The sequence below is a fragment of the Scyliorhinus canicula genome, chromosome 16, assembly GCF_902713615.1.
Source record: "Scyliorhinus canicula chromosome 16, sScyCan1.1, whole genome shotgun sequence".
Classification (NCBI taxonomy): Eukaryota; Metazoa; Chordata; class Chondrichthyes; order Carcharhiniformes; family Scyliorhinidae; genus Scyliorhinus; species Scyliorhinus canicula.
The window spans coordinates 144,565,070-144,579,519 of record NC_052161.1 but is presented as its reverse complement, the minus strand read 5'-3'; the positions used below and the strand labels follow the sequence as shown (position 1 = coordinate 144,579,519).

At 48.5% G+C, this 14,450-nt stretch overlaps 1 protein-coding gene across 2 annotated transcripts in view; it reads left to right on the top strand.

Annotated features, from left to right (window-relative positions):
- Positions 1–14,450, top strand: part of vwa5b1 (von Willebrand factor A domain containing 5B1) — a 218,079-nt gene that overhangs the window by 100,916 nt on the left and 102,713 nt on the right. For both annotated transcript variants that reach the window (XM_038773086.1, XM_038773085.1), the window contains 4 exons: positions 1,704–1,818; positions 4,266–4,451; positions 9,020–9,209; positions 10,624–10,823. In XM_038773086.1, coding sequence (XP_038629014.1) covers positions 1,704–1,818; positions 4,266–4,451; positions 9,020–9,209; positions 10,624–10,823 — 691 coding nt within the window. The remainder of the gene's footprint in view (positions 1–1,703; positions 1,819–4,265; positions 4,452–9,019; positions 9,210–10,623; positions 10,824–14,450) is intronic.

Sequence of the window (14,450 nt, the reverse complement as noted above, 5' to 3'; positions counted from 1 at the left end):
TCTGGTTCACGACGGCAGCAACCACACCTGGTCGCTGCCGTCGTGAACATGGCGCCAAATCTTCATTTGTGGGTTGTGGGGGACGGAGAGGGGAGTGAGCACCACGGCCGTGCTCTGGAGGGGACTGGGGCACCGATCGCGGGCCGGCGACTCCAAGAGACGCACTCTTTCCCCTCCGCCGCCCCGCAAGATCAAGCTGCCACGTCTTGTGGGGCAGCGGAGGGGAAGACGGCAACCGCGCATGCGCGGGTTGGAGCCGGCCAACCTGCGCTCCTAGCCCCCCGGGTGGGGGTGAATAAGGTGAGGGGATCAGGCTCTGAGGCCGTCGTGAAACTCGGCCGAGTTTACGACGGCCTTCCCGATGCCACGCGGGAGCGGAGAATTCCGCCCCCTTTCCCTGTAATCCCAAATCTTTGAACACTAAGGGCAATTTAGCATGTCCAATCCACCTCTGCACATCTTTGGACTGTGGGAGGAAACCGGAGCACCCGGAGGAAACCCACGCAGACACGAGGAGAACGTGCAGACTCCACACAGACAGTGACCCAAGCCAGGAATCGAACCTGGGACCTTGGGGCTGTGAGGCAGCAGTGCTAAACTGCCACTGTGAATATAGAACTACAAAGAATATTGGGCGGGGTTCAGAGGCCAAGGGTGGGATTCTCCGGCCGTGTCCGCCCGGTGACCGGAGAATCCCACCCGAGGTCCGTGGACTTTTCCATTGTCGGCGTCTCGCCAGAATGGATGTTGCGGTGAGTCGGTGAGTCGGGCGGAAGACTCCATCCCAAAGTGTTGACGCTGGAACGGAATCTGTGGAATTCTATAACTTCAACATTGGCTCCATTCCCAGAGCAATTCCGGAACTGTGAATGGGCTAGCACCGGCGCCACCTGGAATACGAGCGATTCCGATGGAAAACAGTGTCCGATTCGCCGGAGTTGGGATTGACACTCGAGAAGCTGACAAACTGCAGCCGCGTTTTAACGTTCCACTCTCCACACACACTCATCTCAACCAACAAAATGGCACTGGGTGTGCTGGATTGCGCCCATCCCATTGAGGGGTCAGCTGGGGCTGGAGGATATGTTGGGGTGTGGCCTCAGGGGGCAACCCTAGGACCCGTGGCACCAAGTGCACAGAGGGCTGGCAGCGGCGTGCACAGCTGTTGTGCCCCTTAATTGCCCCTGAGTGTCCAAAAGTTAATGTGGGGTTATCGGGATACGGTGGAGGTATGGGCTTAGGGAGGGAGCTCTTTCAGAGGGTCGGTACAGACTTGATGGGCCGAGTGGCTTCTTTCTGCGCTGTAAATTCTATGAGCCCTGGAGAACGTCGGGTGAAGCCGCTAATGATATGCCACCGGGTTTACTGTACGTGTGGAGCAGAACCCATTGACTCCGCTGTCAAGGTGCTGGAGCAGGCATTCTGTCGCACATCCGGTGCCGGCTATGGTTTTCACCTCGTGCGATTCTCCACCCAATCGGGTTTCCCAATCCCGCCCTTTGTTTGTAGCAGAGTAATGCATTTGGTTTTGTCCTTGGGAATGTTTCATTGCTGTGCATTTCGACACAATGGATCTTTCCTTTCCATTCCAGTTTGATTTCTGGTCGAAAGCTGCAAGTTTAGGGAATTAAATGTCTACAAAGTATTTTCTGTCTGATCAGATCTATTTTTGCAAAACAGCATTTACTGTACCTTCATCACAGGTGCTATAGTTTTGGAATTGGACAGAATGTTTGCCGTAGACTGATCCTGGGATTAGCTTCTGCTTCGAAAGGAGCAGCACAATTTCTTGCCGAAGGGGAAAGGTTACAGCCAAAGGTAAAAATCAGTGTTTTACCAACGTTTACTGTGAATAATTTAACTGTAACTTAATGTCAGTGGGCTAAACATGATAAATAATAACCCGTTCAGCCAAAATAAATTCCACACTGACAACTAATAAATTCTGGAATTTAACATTTGGAATTTCAGAACAACTGAGTTCGAACAACAAGTTTAGTTAATTAAATATGTCACTCCTGTCCTGGGTGGGCCAGTTACTTCTGGCTTGGGGAGGTTGTGTGTGTCGGGGAGAATGTGCATGCCTGTGTGAGTCTGTGTGTGTGTGTGTGTGTGTGTGTGTCTATGTACTGTGTCTATGTAATGTGGTGTTTGTGTTGCTAAATTCAGGATGGTTTGTGTAGTGTTCACAAAAAACAGAAATAGTTTTAAAATTGAACAAAGCTATTCATTTATTAACACTACTTGATTGGATTCAACACTTACTTCTATATGATACATAGTTGATAATTAACACACAATCTACACTCACCTGCTACTAATCTCTACACTGTTACATCAACTATGATCTGCTCTCACTCACACGGTTAATCAATTCATTACAGATCCCGAGTTAGGGGTAACCCCAGGTTAAAGAGGTGTGAATTGAGTGCGGCCTCAACCGGGACCTGGGATTCATGTCGCATTACATTCATCCCCCACCATCTGGCCTGGGCTTGCAAAATCCTACCAACTGTACTGGCTTGAGACAATTCACACCTCTTTAACCTGGGATTACCCCCTATCTCTGGATCTGTAATGAATTGATTACCCGCAAATGCTCGCATTCCAAGCATTGTCTGGCATCTCTGACTTTGTCTATATAAATGTTTCTGGAACATACCTCTCCATTCACCTGAGGAAGGAGCAGTGCTCCGAAAGCTAGTGTTTGAAACAAACCTGTTCAACTTTAACCTGGTGTTGTAAGACTTCTTAATGTGCTCACCCCAGTCCAACGGCGGCATCGCCACATCATTGTACTAGCCAGTTAGACGAGTGTTTCTTTAGTCCCACCAGTAACGGAGCTGATTGCAGTTTCGCTCAGCTTGCCTTCCACCCAAATTCAAAGTTAATTCGAATAGACCATTAAATACGCTCCAATTGAGAATCCGGGTGAAAAGCATTGACTGCAGCATATGCCAAACTCAGTGGTTGAGGCATTTTCCCTTTATCGCCGTGTCCAGTGTAAAAGCTCCTCACTGGAATCATCACTGGCTTCAATTAATATCCCTTCCTGGACTGACCGTGGCGGCAGTTTGGAGATGGGAGTTGCTGCATCTTCAGCAACAGATGCGCCAACTAAACAAGTTACAAATGGAATAGGGGTCTTCCTTGTGCGGTGATTAGTGTTCCTGAAACTCCGGATTCGAGTCCCACCCCAGGATGCGTTCATAACACGGCCAAAACAGGCTTGAATGTTAACCTGGGTCAGAGGGGGAGTGACCCCTGGGTCAGAAGGGGAGTGACCCCTGGGGGAGTGACCCCTGGGTCAGAGGGGGAGTGACCCCTGTGTCAGAGGGGCAGTGACCCCGGGTCAGAGGGGGAGTGACCCCTGTGTCAGAGGGGGAGTGATCCCTGGGTCAGAGGGGGAGTGATCCCTGGGGGAGTGACCCCTGGGTCAGAGGGGGAGTGACCCCTGGGGGAGTGACCCCTGGGTCAGAGGGGGAGTGACCCCTGGGGGAGTGACCCCTGGGTCAGAGGGGGGGTGACCCCTGTGTCAGAGGGGGAGTGATCCCTGGGTCAGAGGGGGAGTGATCCCTGGGTCAGAGGGGGAGTGATCCCTGGGGGAGTGATCCCTGTGTCAGAGGGGGAGTGATCCCTGGGCGAGTGACCCCTGGGTCAGAGGGGGAGTGACCCCTGGGGAAGTGACCCCTGTGTCCGAGGGGGAGTGACCACTGGGTCAGAGGGGGAGTGATTCCTGGGTCAGAGGGGGAGTGATTCCTGGGTCAGAGGGGGAGTGATCCCTGTGTCAGAGGGGGAGTGATCCCTGTATCAGAGGGGGAGTGATCCCTGGGTCAGAGGGGGAGTGATCCCTAGATCAGAGGGGCAGTGGCCCCTGGGGGTGACCCCTGGGTCAGAGGGGCAGTGACCCCTGGGGGAGTGATCCCTGTGTCAGAGGGGGAGTGACCCCTGGGTCAGAGGGGGAGTGACCCCTGGGGGAGTGACCCCTGTGTCAGAGGGGCAGTGACCCCTGGGGGAGTGATCCCTGTGTCAGAGGGGGAGTGACCCTGGGTCAGAGGGGGAGTGACCCCTGGGGGAGTGACCCCTGGTCAGGCACGAAGTGGAGTGCTGTCCCTCAACCTAGAAAGTTTGGTGTCAAACCAGTGATCTGTTACAGGAATAACCAGCGATGGAAACGGTTGGATCTGTGCCTTAGAGCAGCACTAGATCCAGGAAGAGAATTGGATGGGACAAGGGGAATAATGAATCATTTTTCTGATTGGTAGATGATAAAGTCCCTGAAGAAAGCCATGGCTCCTGTTCTCAGTGATATCACAATTGAATGGTTCTTTCCTGCAACAACCGAGGTCCTAATCTCACCATTGGAACCAAGTTACTTGTTCCCAGGAGACAGACTCATTGGATATTGCATTGTCTGTGACACTTCAAGGTATCATCCTAACCTCAAATCAGTAAGTATAGCGCTTGCCATTTTCTTAAATTTACAGATTATGAAATTATTTTAATGTGTCAACTTTGCACTGGCCAGATTGAATTTACAGCCCTCACCAGATAACATGGTTTCTTCTGAAACTTGGGCATCAATGTGTGTGTGTGTGTGGGGGGGGCTTCACAGTGTGTGTGTGTGTGGGGGGGGGAGGGCTTCACAGTGTGTGTGTGTGGGGGGGGGGGGGGGGCTTCACAGTGTGTGTGTGTGTGGGTGGGGGGGGGAGGGCTTCACTGTGTGTGTGCGTGTGTGTGGGCTTCACAATGTGTGTGTGTGTGGGCTTCACTTTGTGTGTGTGTGTGTGGGCTTCACAGTGTTTGTGTGTGTGTGTGTGTGTGTGCTTCACTGTGTGTGTGTGTGGGCTTCACTTTGTGTGTGTGTGTGTGGGCTTCACAGTGTTTGTGTGTGTGTGTGTGTGGGCTTCACAGTGTTTGTGTGTGTGTGTGTGTGTGTGCTTCACTGTGTGTGTGTGTGGGCTTCACTTTGTGTGTGTGTGTGTGGGCTTCACAGTGTTTGTGTGTGGGCTTCACTGTGTGTGTGTGTGTGTGTGTGTGTGCTTCACTGTGTGTGTGTGTGGGCTTCACTTTGTGTGTGTGTGTGTGTGTGTGGGCTTCACAGTGTTTGTGTGTGTGTGTGTGTGGGCTTCACAGTGTTTGTGTGTGTGTGTGTGTGGGCTTCACAGTGTTTGTGTGTGGGCTTCACTGTGTGTGTGTGTGGGCTTCACAGTGTGTGTGTGTGGGCTTCACTTTGTGTGTGTGTGTGTGGGCTTCACAGTGTTTGTGTGTGTGTGTGTGTGGGCTTCACAGTGTTTGTGTGTGTGTGTGTGTGGGCTTCACAGTGTTTGTGTGTGTGTGTGTGTGGGCTTCACAGTGTTTGTGTGTGGGCTTCACTGTGTGTGTGTGTGGGCTTCACAGTGTGTGTGTGTGTGTGTGTGGGGGGGGAGGGCTTCACAGTGTGTGCGTGTGTGTGTGTGGGGGGAGGGCTTCACTGTGTGTGTGCGTGTGTGTGGGCTTCACAGTGTTTGTGTGTGGGCTTCACTGTGTGTGTGTGTGGGCTTCACAGTGTTTGTGTGTGTGTCATGCACACAATAATGCTTATTGTAAGTTGCAGATATAACCTAACTGCCCAAGTATATTAAATCTACTTACTGGTACAATACTGATCCAAACGGGTGGAGTTGACCTTATGAATGGGTATTTCTGTGTTTCCTGAAGATGTGCCTGCTTGTGGCTGTCATCAAAATATCAGAAATCCGAGAAATTGAAACATCTTTGTCGGCAATGTTCTGGTTGATATATTTTAAATGGTGTGAATGTGTGTGTGGTGAACGTAACTCCGTAATTCACACTGTATTGTATATACATGAGACCATGCATTTGTAAGCGCAGTTGCGTTGCCCGACCACTAGGGGGAGTAGCGCTGGGAATGCTTAGGAGTTTGTACAGGGCTCCACCCTTGGCTCCGCCCATGACTCCTCCCCCTAGACTGCTGTATAAATACCAATGCTCAGAGCCAGTCGTTCAGTTCATCGAGAGTTCAACGCGGAACAGGCTGGCTCTGTTGTAAGTAGATTAAAACCACTGTTCATATCTTAAAGCACGTGTCTAGTGAATGGATGGTTCCATCAGTGTGAATAAGATCATTAAGGCAGGGACAGAGTGACTGTGAGAAGTTGATATGTTAATAAGCCTGTGACACTCTGCAAACAGATGTTTACTGAGGGCAATTTAGTAACAATGGGACAGAACATAAATAGAATTAAATAGATTGTTAAAGGTTCAGAAGAAGAGACAGGAGCCCGGCCGGAATCGGGATGGGTGCGGCCGGAATTGGGATGGGTGTGGCCGGAATAGGGATGGGGGCCCGGCCGGAATCGGGATAGGTACGGCCGGAATCGGGATGGGCCCGGCCGGAACCGGGATGGGAGCGGCCGGAATCGGGATGGGCGCCCGGCCGGAATCGGGATGGGCCCGGCCGGAACCGGGATGGGAGCGGCCGGAATCGGGATGGGAGCGGCCGGAATCGGGATGGGCGCGGCCGGAATCGGGATGGGCGCCCGGCCGGAATCGGGATGGGCGCGGCCGGAATCGGGATGGGTACGGCCGGAATCGGGATGGGCGCGGCCGGAATCGGGATGGGCGCAGCCGGAATCGGGATGGGTATGGCCGGAATCGGAATGGGCGCGGCCGGAATCGGGATGGGCGCGGCCGGAATCGGGATGGGCGCGGCCGGAATCGGGATGGGCGCGGCCGGAATCGGGATGGCGCGGCCGGAATCGGGATGGGCGCGGCCGGAATCGGGATGGGCGAGGCCGGAATCGGGATGGGCGCGGCAGGAATCGGAATGGGTGCGGCCGGAATCGGGATGGGCCCGGCCGGAATCGGGATGGGTGCAGTCGGAATCGGAATGGGTGTGGCCGGAAACAGGATGGGTGCGGCCGGAATCGGGATGGGCGCGGCCGGAATCGGAATGGGTGCGGCCGGAAACAGGATGGGTGCGGCCGGAATCGGGATGGGCGCGGCCGGAATCGGGATGGGTGCCCGGCCGGAATCAGGATGGGTGCGGCCGGAATCTGGATGGGGGCCCGGCCGGAATCGGGATGGGTGCGGCCGGAATCGGGATGGGCCCCCGGCTGGAATTGGGATGGGCCCGGCCGGAATCGGGATGGGTGCCCGGCCGGAATCGGGATGGGTGCCCGGCCGGAATCGGGATGGGTGCGGCCGGAATCGGGATGGGCCCGGCCGGAATCGGGATGGGCGCGGCCGGAATCGGGATGGGTGCGGCCGGAATCGGGATGGGCCCGGCCGGAATCGGGATGGGCGCGGCCGGAATCGGGATGGGTGCCCGGCCGGAATCGGGATGGGTACGGCCGGAATCGGGATGGGTGCGGCCGGAATTGGGATGGGCGCCCGGCCGGAATCGGGATGGGCTCGGCCAGAATTGGGATGGGCGCGGCTGGTAGACCTGGGAGAGGCCAATCCCGGGATTCCCAACAGTTGTTAACTTCGAGGTCTAACCAGATCGTGTGCAATGTCATGATCTATGATAGTAAATGTCCAATAGGTTTTTGAATAAAGACAGAGAAATATCATGCAGTGTACAGCACGTCCACACTGAGAGAGAATTAATCCAAGTACATTTGCCGTTGTATTCAGTCGGTGTATATTATGCTGTAGGTGATGATTTTTAAAAGGGAGAAAGTGTAAAGTTCAGGGTGTAAATACAATTACAGGTGGAGCAGTTGCTTGAAGGAGGACGAGATGGTGTCACTATTCTGTTTGGCATTAATTTGTAATATTATCGAGTTCCATTAAAATGCTTTTCTATTTGAGACACTGATATAATCTCAGTGACCTTATGTAAGATATTTTCTGTCTAACTGTGGTGATTGTCTCTGTAAGGGCAACAAAGCATGAAGGGTCACCTGGTTGGAGGGACCAATTGGGAGTGAGAGTGGGTGATTATCCCGGGGGAGTGACGTCTCTGGGACAGGAGACATGTTGGGACTGGGGCAGCGAGAGGCTGCTGGCCTCTACAGCTTTTCTTATTAATAAATACCTTTTGTGCTTCTAATGAAATCGGTGAAAGTACATAATTACAGCAACATAATTGGAATGTGCATTTTGCAGGAACTGTCAGGTGAGGCAGGCAGTCTCAAAGGAAGACAAACAATGATTGTTTTCACCTGTTTTGTTGTAGGGTCAACACTTATAGCTGTTTTCCTATTCCGTTACTTCACAATGTCATGGCAATAAGTGACAGAGTTCCAATAATCGAGGGTGAAGCAGCATTAAGCTTATTCATAAGAATAAGGCAAGGACCGACCATCGGAGAAATGGGTTGAAGAAATCTTTTACATTCTGATATTTTATTAATAAATATTTCTGTTCTGAAATACAGGATTCTGCTGTAACTTGTGATTTGCATCTCGTCCATAGGGACAGCCTGTTACAGTGATACATCGGTCCCTTGCCACTGTACAGGAATGTTAAGTTAAGGTGCCATGATCCTGGAATGGGCTTTGAACCCAGAACCTTCTGGACTCTGGAAAGAGTCGTCCTAACTGAACAATGTTGATACTTGATATTTGCTGAGGTGTGCTGACCCTCAGGTTACATCGCCACCAGTCAGCTCTCTGCCCCTCAAAGGGGAAATCAGCCAATGGTCATCTGGGACTATGACAACTTTACACTTTACATCATCAAACATTCATTTCCGCTTTTTATATTTCAGTCTCGTAGCCTATGAGATTTCCATTGCCACTCCCTCTACTCCAGTTAGCTGGCGGCTGCTGCCTCAACAATGCAGCAGTCCAGTTGTCACTCTATATTCCTTCGATATTCCATCTGTCATTTGGCGGCAAGCTGGTAAAACTGGAGTAAAGAAGCAAGTTTGAAAGCCAGTGGAAACTCAGGTTTGAATCGCTCAGACACTAGGAACAGGAAACACTTTCAGAAATTGAATCATTGGCTGTTAGATTTTGTGTGATAACTTGTCTCTGATTCAGTGTTGATATTTCTTGGTTTATTTGAGGACAAACAACGTAGGTACAGCATGATGTGGTCTCAGGAATCCAACAGCTCGGTCTTTTACCATTCCCAAGAGGAGGAGTCTGGTCGGATAAACTCTGAGAGTTTGAGAAGCTGCAGAAATTCTCCGGTCGACAGTGCAAACGAGCAGCCTCCAGACGAGATCTCCATTAATGAGGATCAGGAAAAGGAAGGTGATGTGACTGGGGTTGGAACTTTTCTTTTTATTGGAAATTAATGTTTAAAGGGCCATGCCAGATAGAAATTTCTAATATTAATAGCATCCAATGTGATGCTGAACTAAATTTTATTCAAGAAGGATATTTTAATAATCTTTATTATTATCACAAGTAGGCTTACATTAACACTGCAATGAAGTTACTGTGAAAAGCCCCCAGTTGTCACATTCTGGCGCCTGTTCGGGTACACAGAGGGAGAATTCAGAATGCCCAATTCACCTAACAGCACGTCTTTCGGGACTTGTGGGAGGAAACCGGAGCGCCCGGAGGAAACCCACGCAGACACAGGAGGAACGTGTAGACTCCACACAGACAGCGACACAAGCCGGGAATCGAACCTGGGATCCAGGAGCAGTGAAGCAACAATGCTAACCACTATGCTACCGTGCCGTCCATGAATATTTGTACATTCTTTAGATAAAAAGAACTTAAAATTTACAGGCAAGAATTGTTGTAAAATGTCTGACCAGACATTTACTTTACTAATTGCTTATTGAATACATATTAGCAACACTAAATCTATCCCAGTAGCAACAATTGGACTGGGGGATTCCTCAAGAATTGATTTTGGCTGAGGATTCAACCTCATTTGGCAATTCTACTTGTCATTCTGAGATTGAGCCGGGAGGATCGGAGACCCAGTTTGAATCAGTTTGTACAGGGTTTAGCTGATCTTATTGTAACATAGAGTTCAGAAGGATGAGGGACCTGTAAAAAAAAAAAAAAAATTAGATGGAGAAAATGTGCAAAGATTGTCTGGCAGCAAATTCAAAACACAAACCTCAGTCTCCAGACATCTTTTAGATCCCTTTGAAGTGATTCTTGACATTCCCTGGTGTGAAATTGCAGAGAAGGATATAAGGCATGTCTACATTGTATTCCACATTGGAACTCTCCAGAAACTGGTCACTGGCAATGCTAGACATCAGATGACTTGTGGCAGCCATCTTCGGTCAGTATCTTTTCTTGTCTTAGAAAAGTTCTTGAATAGTTCAGTATATGTTTGGTCAATCGGTGAAATTGCAGGTGGGATTCTCTGGCTGTTGGGATTCTCTATTATCCTGGCAGCGCATCCCTGCCCAGGGATCCCTGCCCAGGTTTCCTGGCGGTGTTAGATGGCTTCAATGGGAAATCCCATGGACAAGCAGCTGAATCCCACCCCCAGGGAATGGCGTGCCTCCGAGAAACACGGGGCAGGTAGACCAGAGAATCCAGCTCTACATATTGATATCACTCGTACACAATCACATCATTGTAACAGAACTTCCTGAACAATATCTGTGGAATATTCTGGAATTGAAACATACCAAAAATACCAAGACAAACTTAGTGAGGGGTTGGAATTAACCAAGTATAAATATTTTTCAAGGTATTGAATCAAAGATGTCTCCCAGAAGACGAGCGAACAGCATGAATCACCTAGTCAGACAGAACATCTCCAAGAAAACATTCACTCCCAGTGACCCAGCTTCAGCATTCGATAAAAACCCTCTCCGAAGAGCGAGGGTTCAACAGCTAACAGGTTGGAACAGCCCCGAAAGCAGCTCTCCTTGGCAAAGGCATTTCCAGGCAAGTTTCCCTTATCTGTTGTCAGAAACATAATTTTGTAAAATGTATCGTGAAATAATTGTACCACGACTTCTGTATGTCAACGGCAGCATCTCCATCCCATAAACATACCAAACAAAACCCCAAACACCTTATAAATTTTCAGGCAAAATATAAGAACAGGATTAAGGACAAAATAAAACAATATTTGAGACCATCTGATCTGAAGTCATTCAGATGGTCATTCGATGTGTTTCTTAGACTTTCAGTTGTAATGCTTAGCTGTTCTCATAGCAGTTCTGTTCTCCAATGTAAAGAAAAAGGGATTGATATCAAAGTTTGCTCGAAATATCAAATTTGAATTGATTCCTTTTGTCCTGAAAGATGTCAGTAGAAGTTCCAGTGACAGGTCAGGCAGACCCAATATCAGAACCAGCATCATTAATACAATGTGCAGAGTGATGACAGCTGGTAATTGGCTTGTCTGCTATTTGTCTTGATCCATATTCGTTCAGACAAATCACAATATTTTGGTGGTTTCAGACTTGCTGAGTGATGTCAGACCATACACCCAACATCTGATGTGCAATTGGAATATCTTTCAGTTTGAAATTGAGAAGACCAAATCCACATTGCCTTTGATCCCTCATTTTTGTCTCTGGCTCCAGCCGACTGCCCTCTTCAAACACTTTCGCAGATTGGTCCCATTATCAATCTTGCTGCCTTGTTTGTACCACATCATGGGCAGCACGGTGGCGTAGTGGTTAGCACTCCTGCCTCACGGCGCTGAGGACCCGGGTTTGATCCCGACCCTGGGTCACTGTCCGTGTGGAATTTGTACATTCTCCTCGTGTCTGGGTGGGTCTCACACTCACAACCCAAAGATGTGCAGGGTAAGTGCATTGGCCACGCTAAATTGCCCCTTCATTGGGAAAAAAAGAATTGGGTGCTTTAAATTTATTTTTAAAAAGAAAAAAAATTGTTTGCACCGCATCTAAGTTTAAGAAGCCATACCCTCTCACCATAAAGACCACTCACCTCAATGGCTGTAGCACAGCATTGCCAGATTTCATTCATCCATCAAGTCTGTCCACTCAGTCAGCCTGGAAACAGACACTAAACACAGTTAGCCCAGGAACCTGATTTCACGCTGGCTGGCCAATTAACAGGCAGCCAGAATGAAGCACACACCTAGGAAAGACTCAGTGTTGTTGACGAGGGCAGGAAGTGGCCAGTGCTGAGAAAAGCCCAGGGTGTAGGCTGGTACCTCCAATGTGCTCCCTCAGGGTGACAGTCACTGCAGACCTGTAAAAAAATAATAAGAAATTGGATGGAAAAAATGTGCAAAGAGAGTCTGGCAGCACATTCAAAACACAAACCTCAGTCCCCAGACACCTTTTAAAATGTTATTTCAGCCCAGACTCTTCATCCCGCCCTGCATTCACGATGAAGCTGAAACACAAAGGCAGACTGACCACGTAAAATTGTGTTCAATTGGCCTTACTTACTGGGCTAAATTATCTGATTGTTGGAGGGCACACTTCCAATCTATGTGCACTCCCACTGACCAAAATATTGTGCAAGTGCACAATGACGCTGGAACGCGCACTCAATGTCTTGTGTGAATTTGGGCGTTTGCCTGCACGAGCACATAAAAGTCTGTCGGCGCAACATCGAGGGCCGAAGGGCCCGTACTGTGCTGTAATGTTCTATGTTCTATGTTCTATAACCTTATTTCAGCCCCTTTACTGCTAAAGCTGTTATGAAATACTGAATATTTTTATTCGTTCATGGCATCGGACCTCACTCTCTGGATTGGCCATTGTCTATCATGATTCTAAACCTTACAACGCAATGATCACTGTCTCCTAAATATTGCCCCATTTAAGATTATGTTTTAGTCTCTCGGTGCAGCACACCAATCACAGGAACTTCACAAAATGAAAAAAGGTCCCTTAATGAATCAAATTTTCAATGCAGCAAAACCTACAGACATCATTTCCTTGGTACAGGTAAAAATGCTTATTAAATGTAGCTCCAACTCTCTCAAATGTCAAAAGCAATGACATTTACAGCTCTGCAGGAGATAGATTCACATCTGATAAAATTACTGCTGTAAAAATAGTGGAAATAGCTAAGGATCAACAATGGTGACTTTCTCATTATAAGTTCAAAAAGCCTGAGGGAATCGACTTTCTTATCCAGCTAAATAAAATATCAGCTTGAATTTTAGAACTATAGGTCAGGAATAGGTCAAAAGCTAAAGGGCAACTTGTATTAAAGATCAGCAGGGAACCTGGAAATCAGAGATAAAATTGATAAACAAAAAACGTCAGGACTTAATCTGGATCAGATTTGTTACATTTAAATAAAACTTGTTTCAAAAATGAGATTGAGAAAATGGTTGAGGTTTGAGAGTGCCCCTGTAATTTAGGTTAAATGGCGAACGAAGAGGGTCATGTGGCATTTCCTGAAATCTGTTCATAACAATCATGGGTGATTGGCATGTTAAATATCAAAGGGGATCTCAGATTGTTTTACTGCAAAAAAAGGTGCAAGATATTTTCACCTGTTTAAAACAAAGTCCCATGCATCTATGATGTTGGGGAATAAGAGGTTCGATTTTCCACCCCGCCGCGCCACATTTCTGGTTCAGCATGGCGGCGGGATGCTCCGTTATGTTGGCTGGTCAATGGAGTTTCCCATTGTGGGGCAGCCCCACGCCGTTAAGAAACTCCCGGGCGCTGGCAAAACGGAGTATCCCGTCAGCGGAGAATCCAGCCCAAGGTGTTAGTCTCCAAAGTCTCAGGAAGGTGTAGGATAATAGAGTGTCTACTTAAGGAGCAGAGTAATAACCTTGGAGATATGATGGGTAGGTTAACGCATTAACAAGATAATTTTTCAGCAGTTTAGAGTAGTATGCCTATGAAATGCTGTTTAGTTACTGTTGCTTTTAGTTTCTTTGTTACAGTAAAACACTTAATTTGAAATGTTGTCATATAATTTCTTTAAGTTGGCCACTGGGAATTCAGATTTCTTTGTACAAGTTATCAGTCTCTACTGGGATCATTTAAAAACTTTCTCCGTTCCAATTTTTCCTCTATCTCCTGAAGATATGAGTTGAATTCTCCAGTCCCCCAGCCGTGTGTTATTCGGCAGTGCACCACTCGCTGGCGGTGGGATTCTATACCCCTGCCACTTGTCAATGGGATTTACCATTGAAGCCATACCACACTGTTGGGAAACCCATGGCTGGGTATGTGCTGCAAGAGGGAAAAACGAATCACAACAGCTGGAGAATTCAGGCCACTGTCTCAGCTGCAATACAGCTTTGAAGGCATTCCAGAATTTCACTCACGCTGTTAGGCTGACAGTTCCTGTGCCACACCAAGGGAAGCACTTTGTGTTTGCTAAGTTATGATGTACATTAACTTTCTGTTATAACATCAACCAGCTGTTTTCGTTAGAGAGAAGAAGGTTAAGAGGTGACTTAATAGATGCATACAAAATGATCAGAGGGTTAAATAGGGTGGACAGTGAGAGCCTTCTCCCGCGGATGGAAGTGGCTAGCACGAGGGGACATAGCCTTAAATTGAGGGGTAATAGATATAGGACAGAGGTCAGAGGTAGGTTTTTTACGCAAAGAGT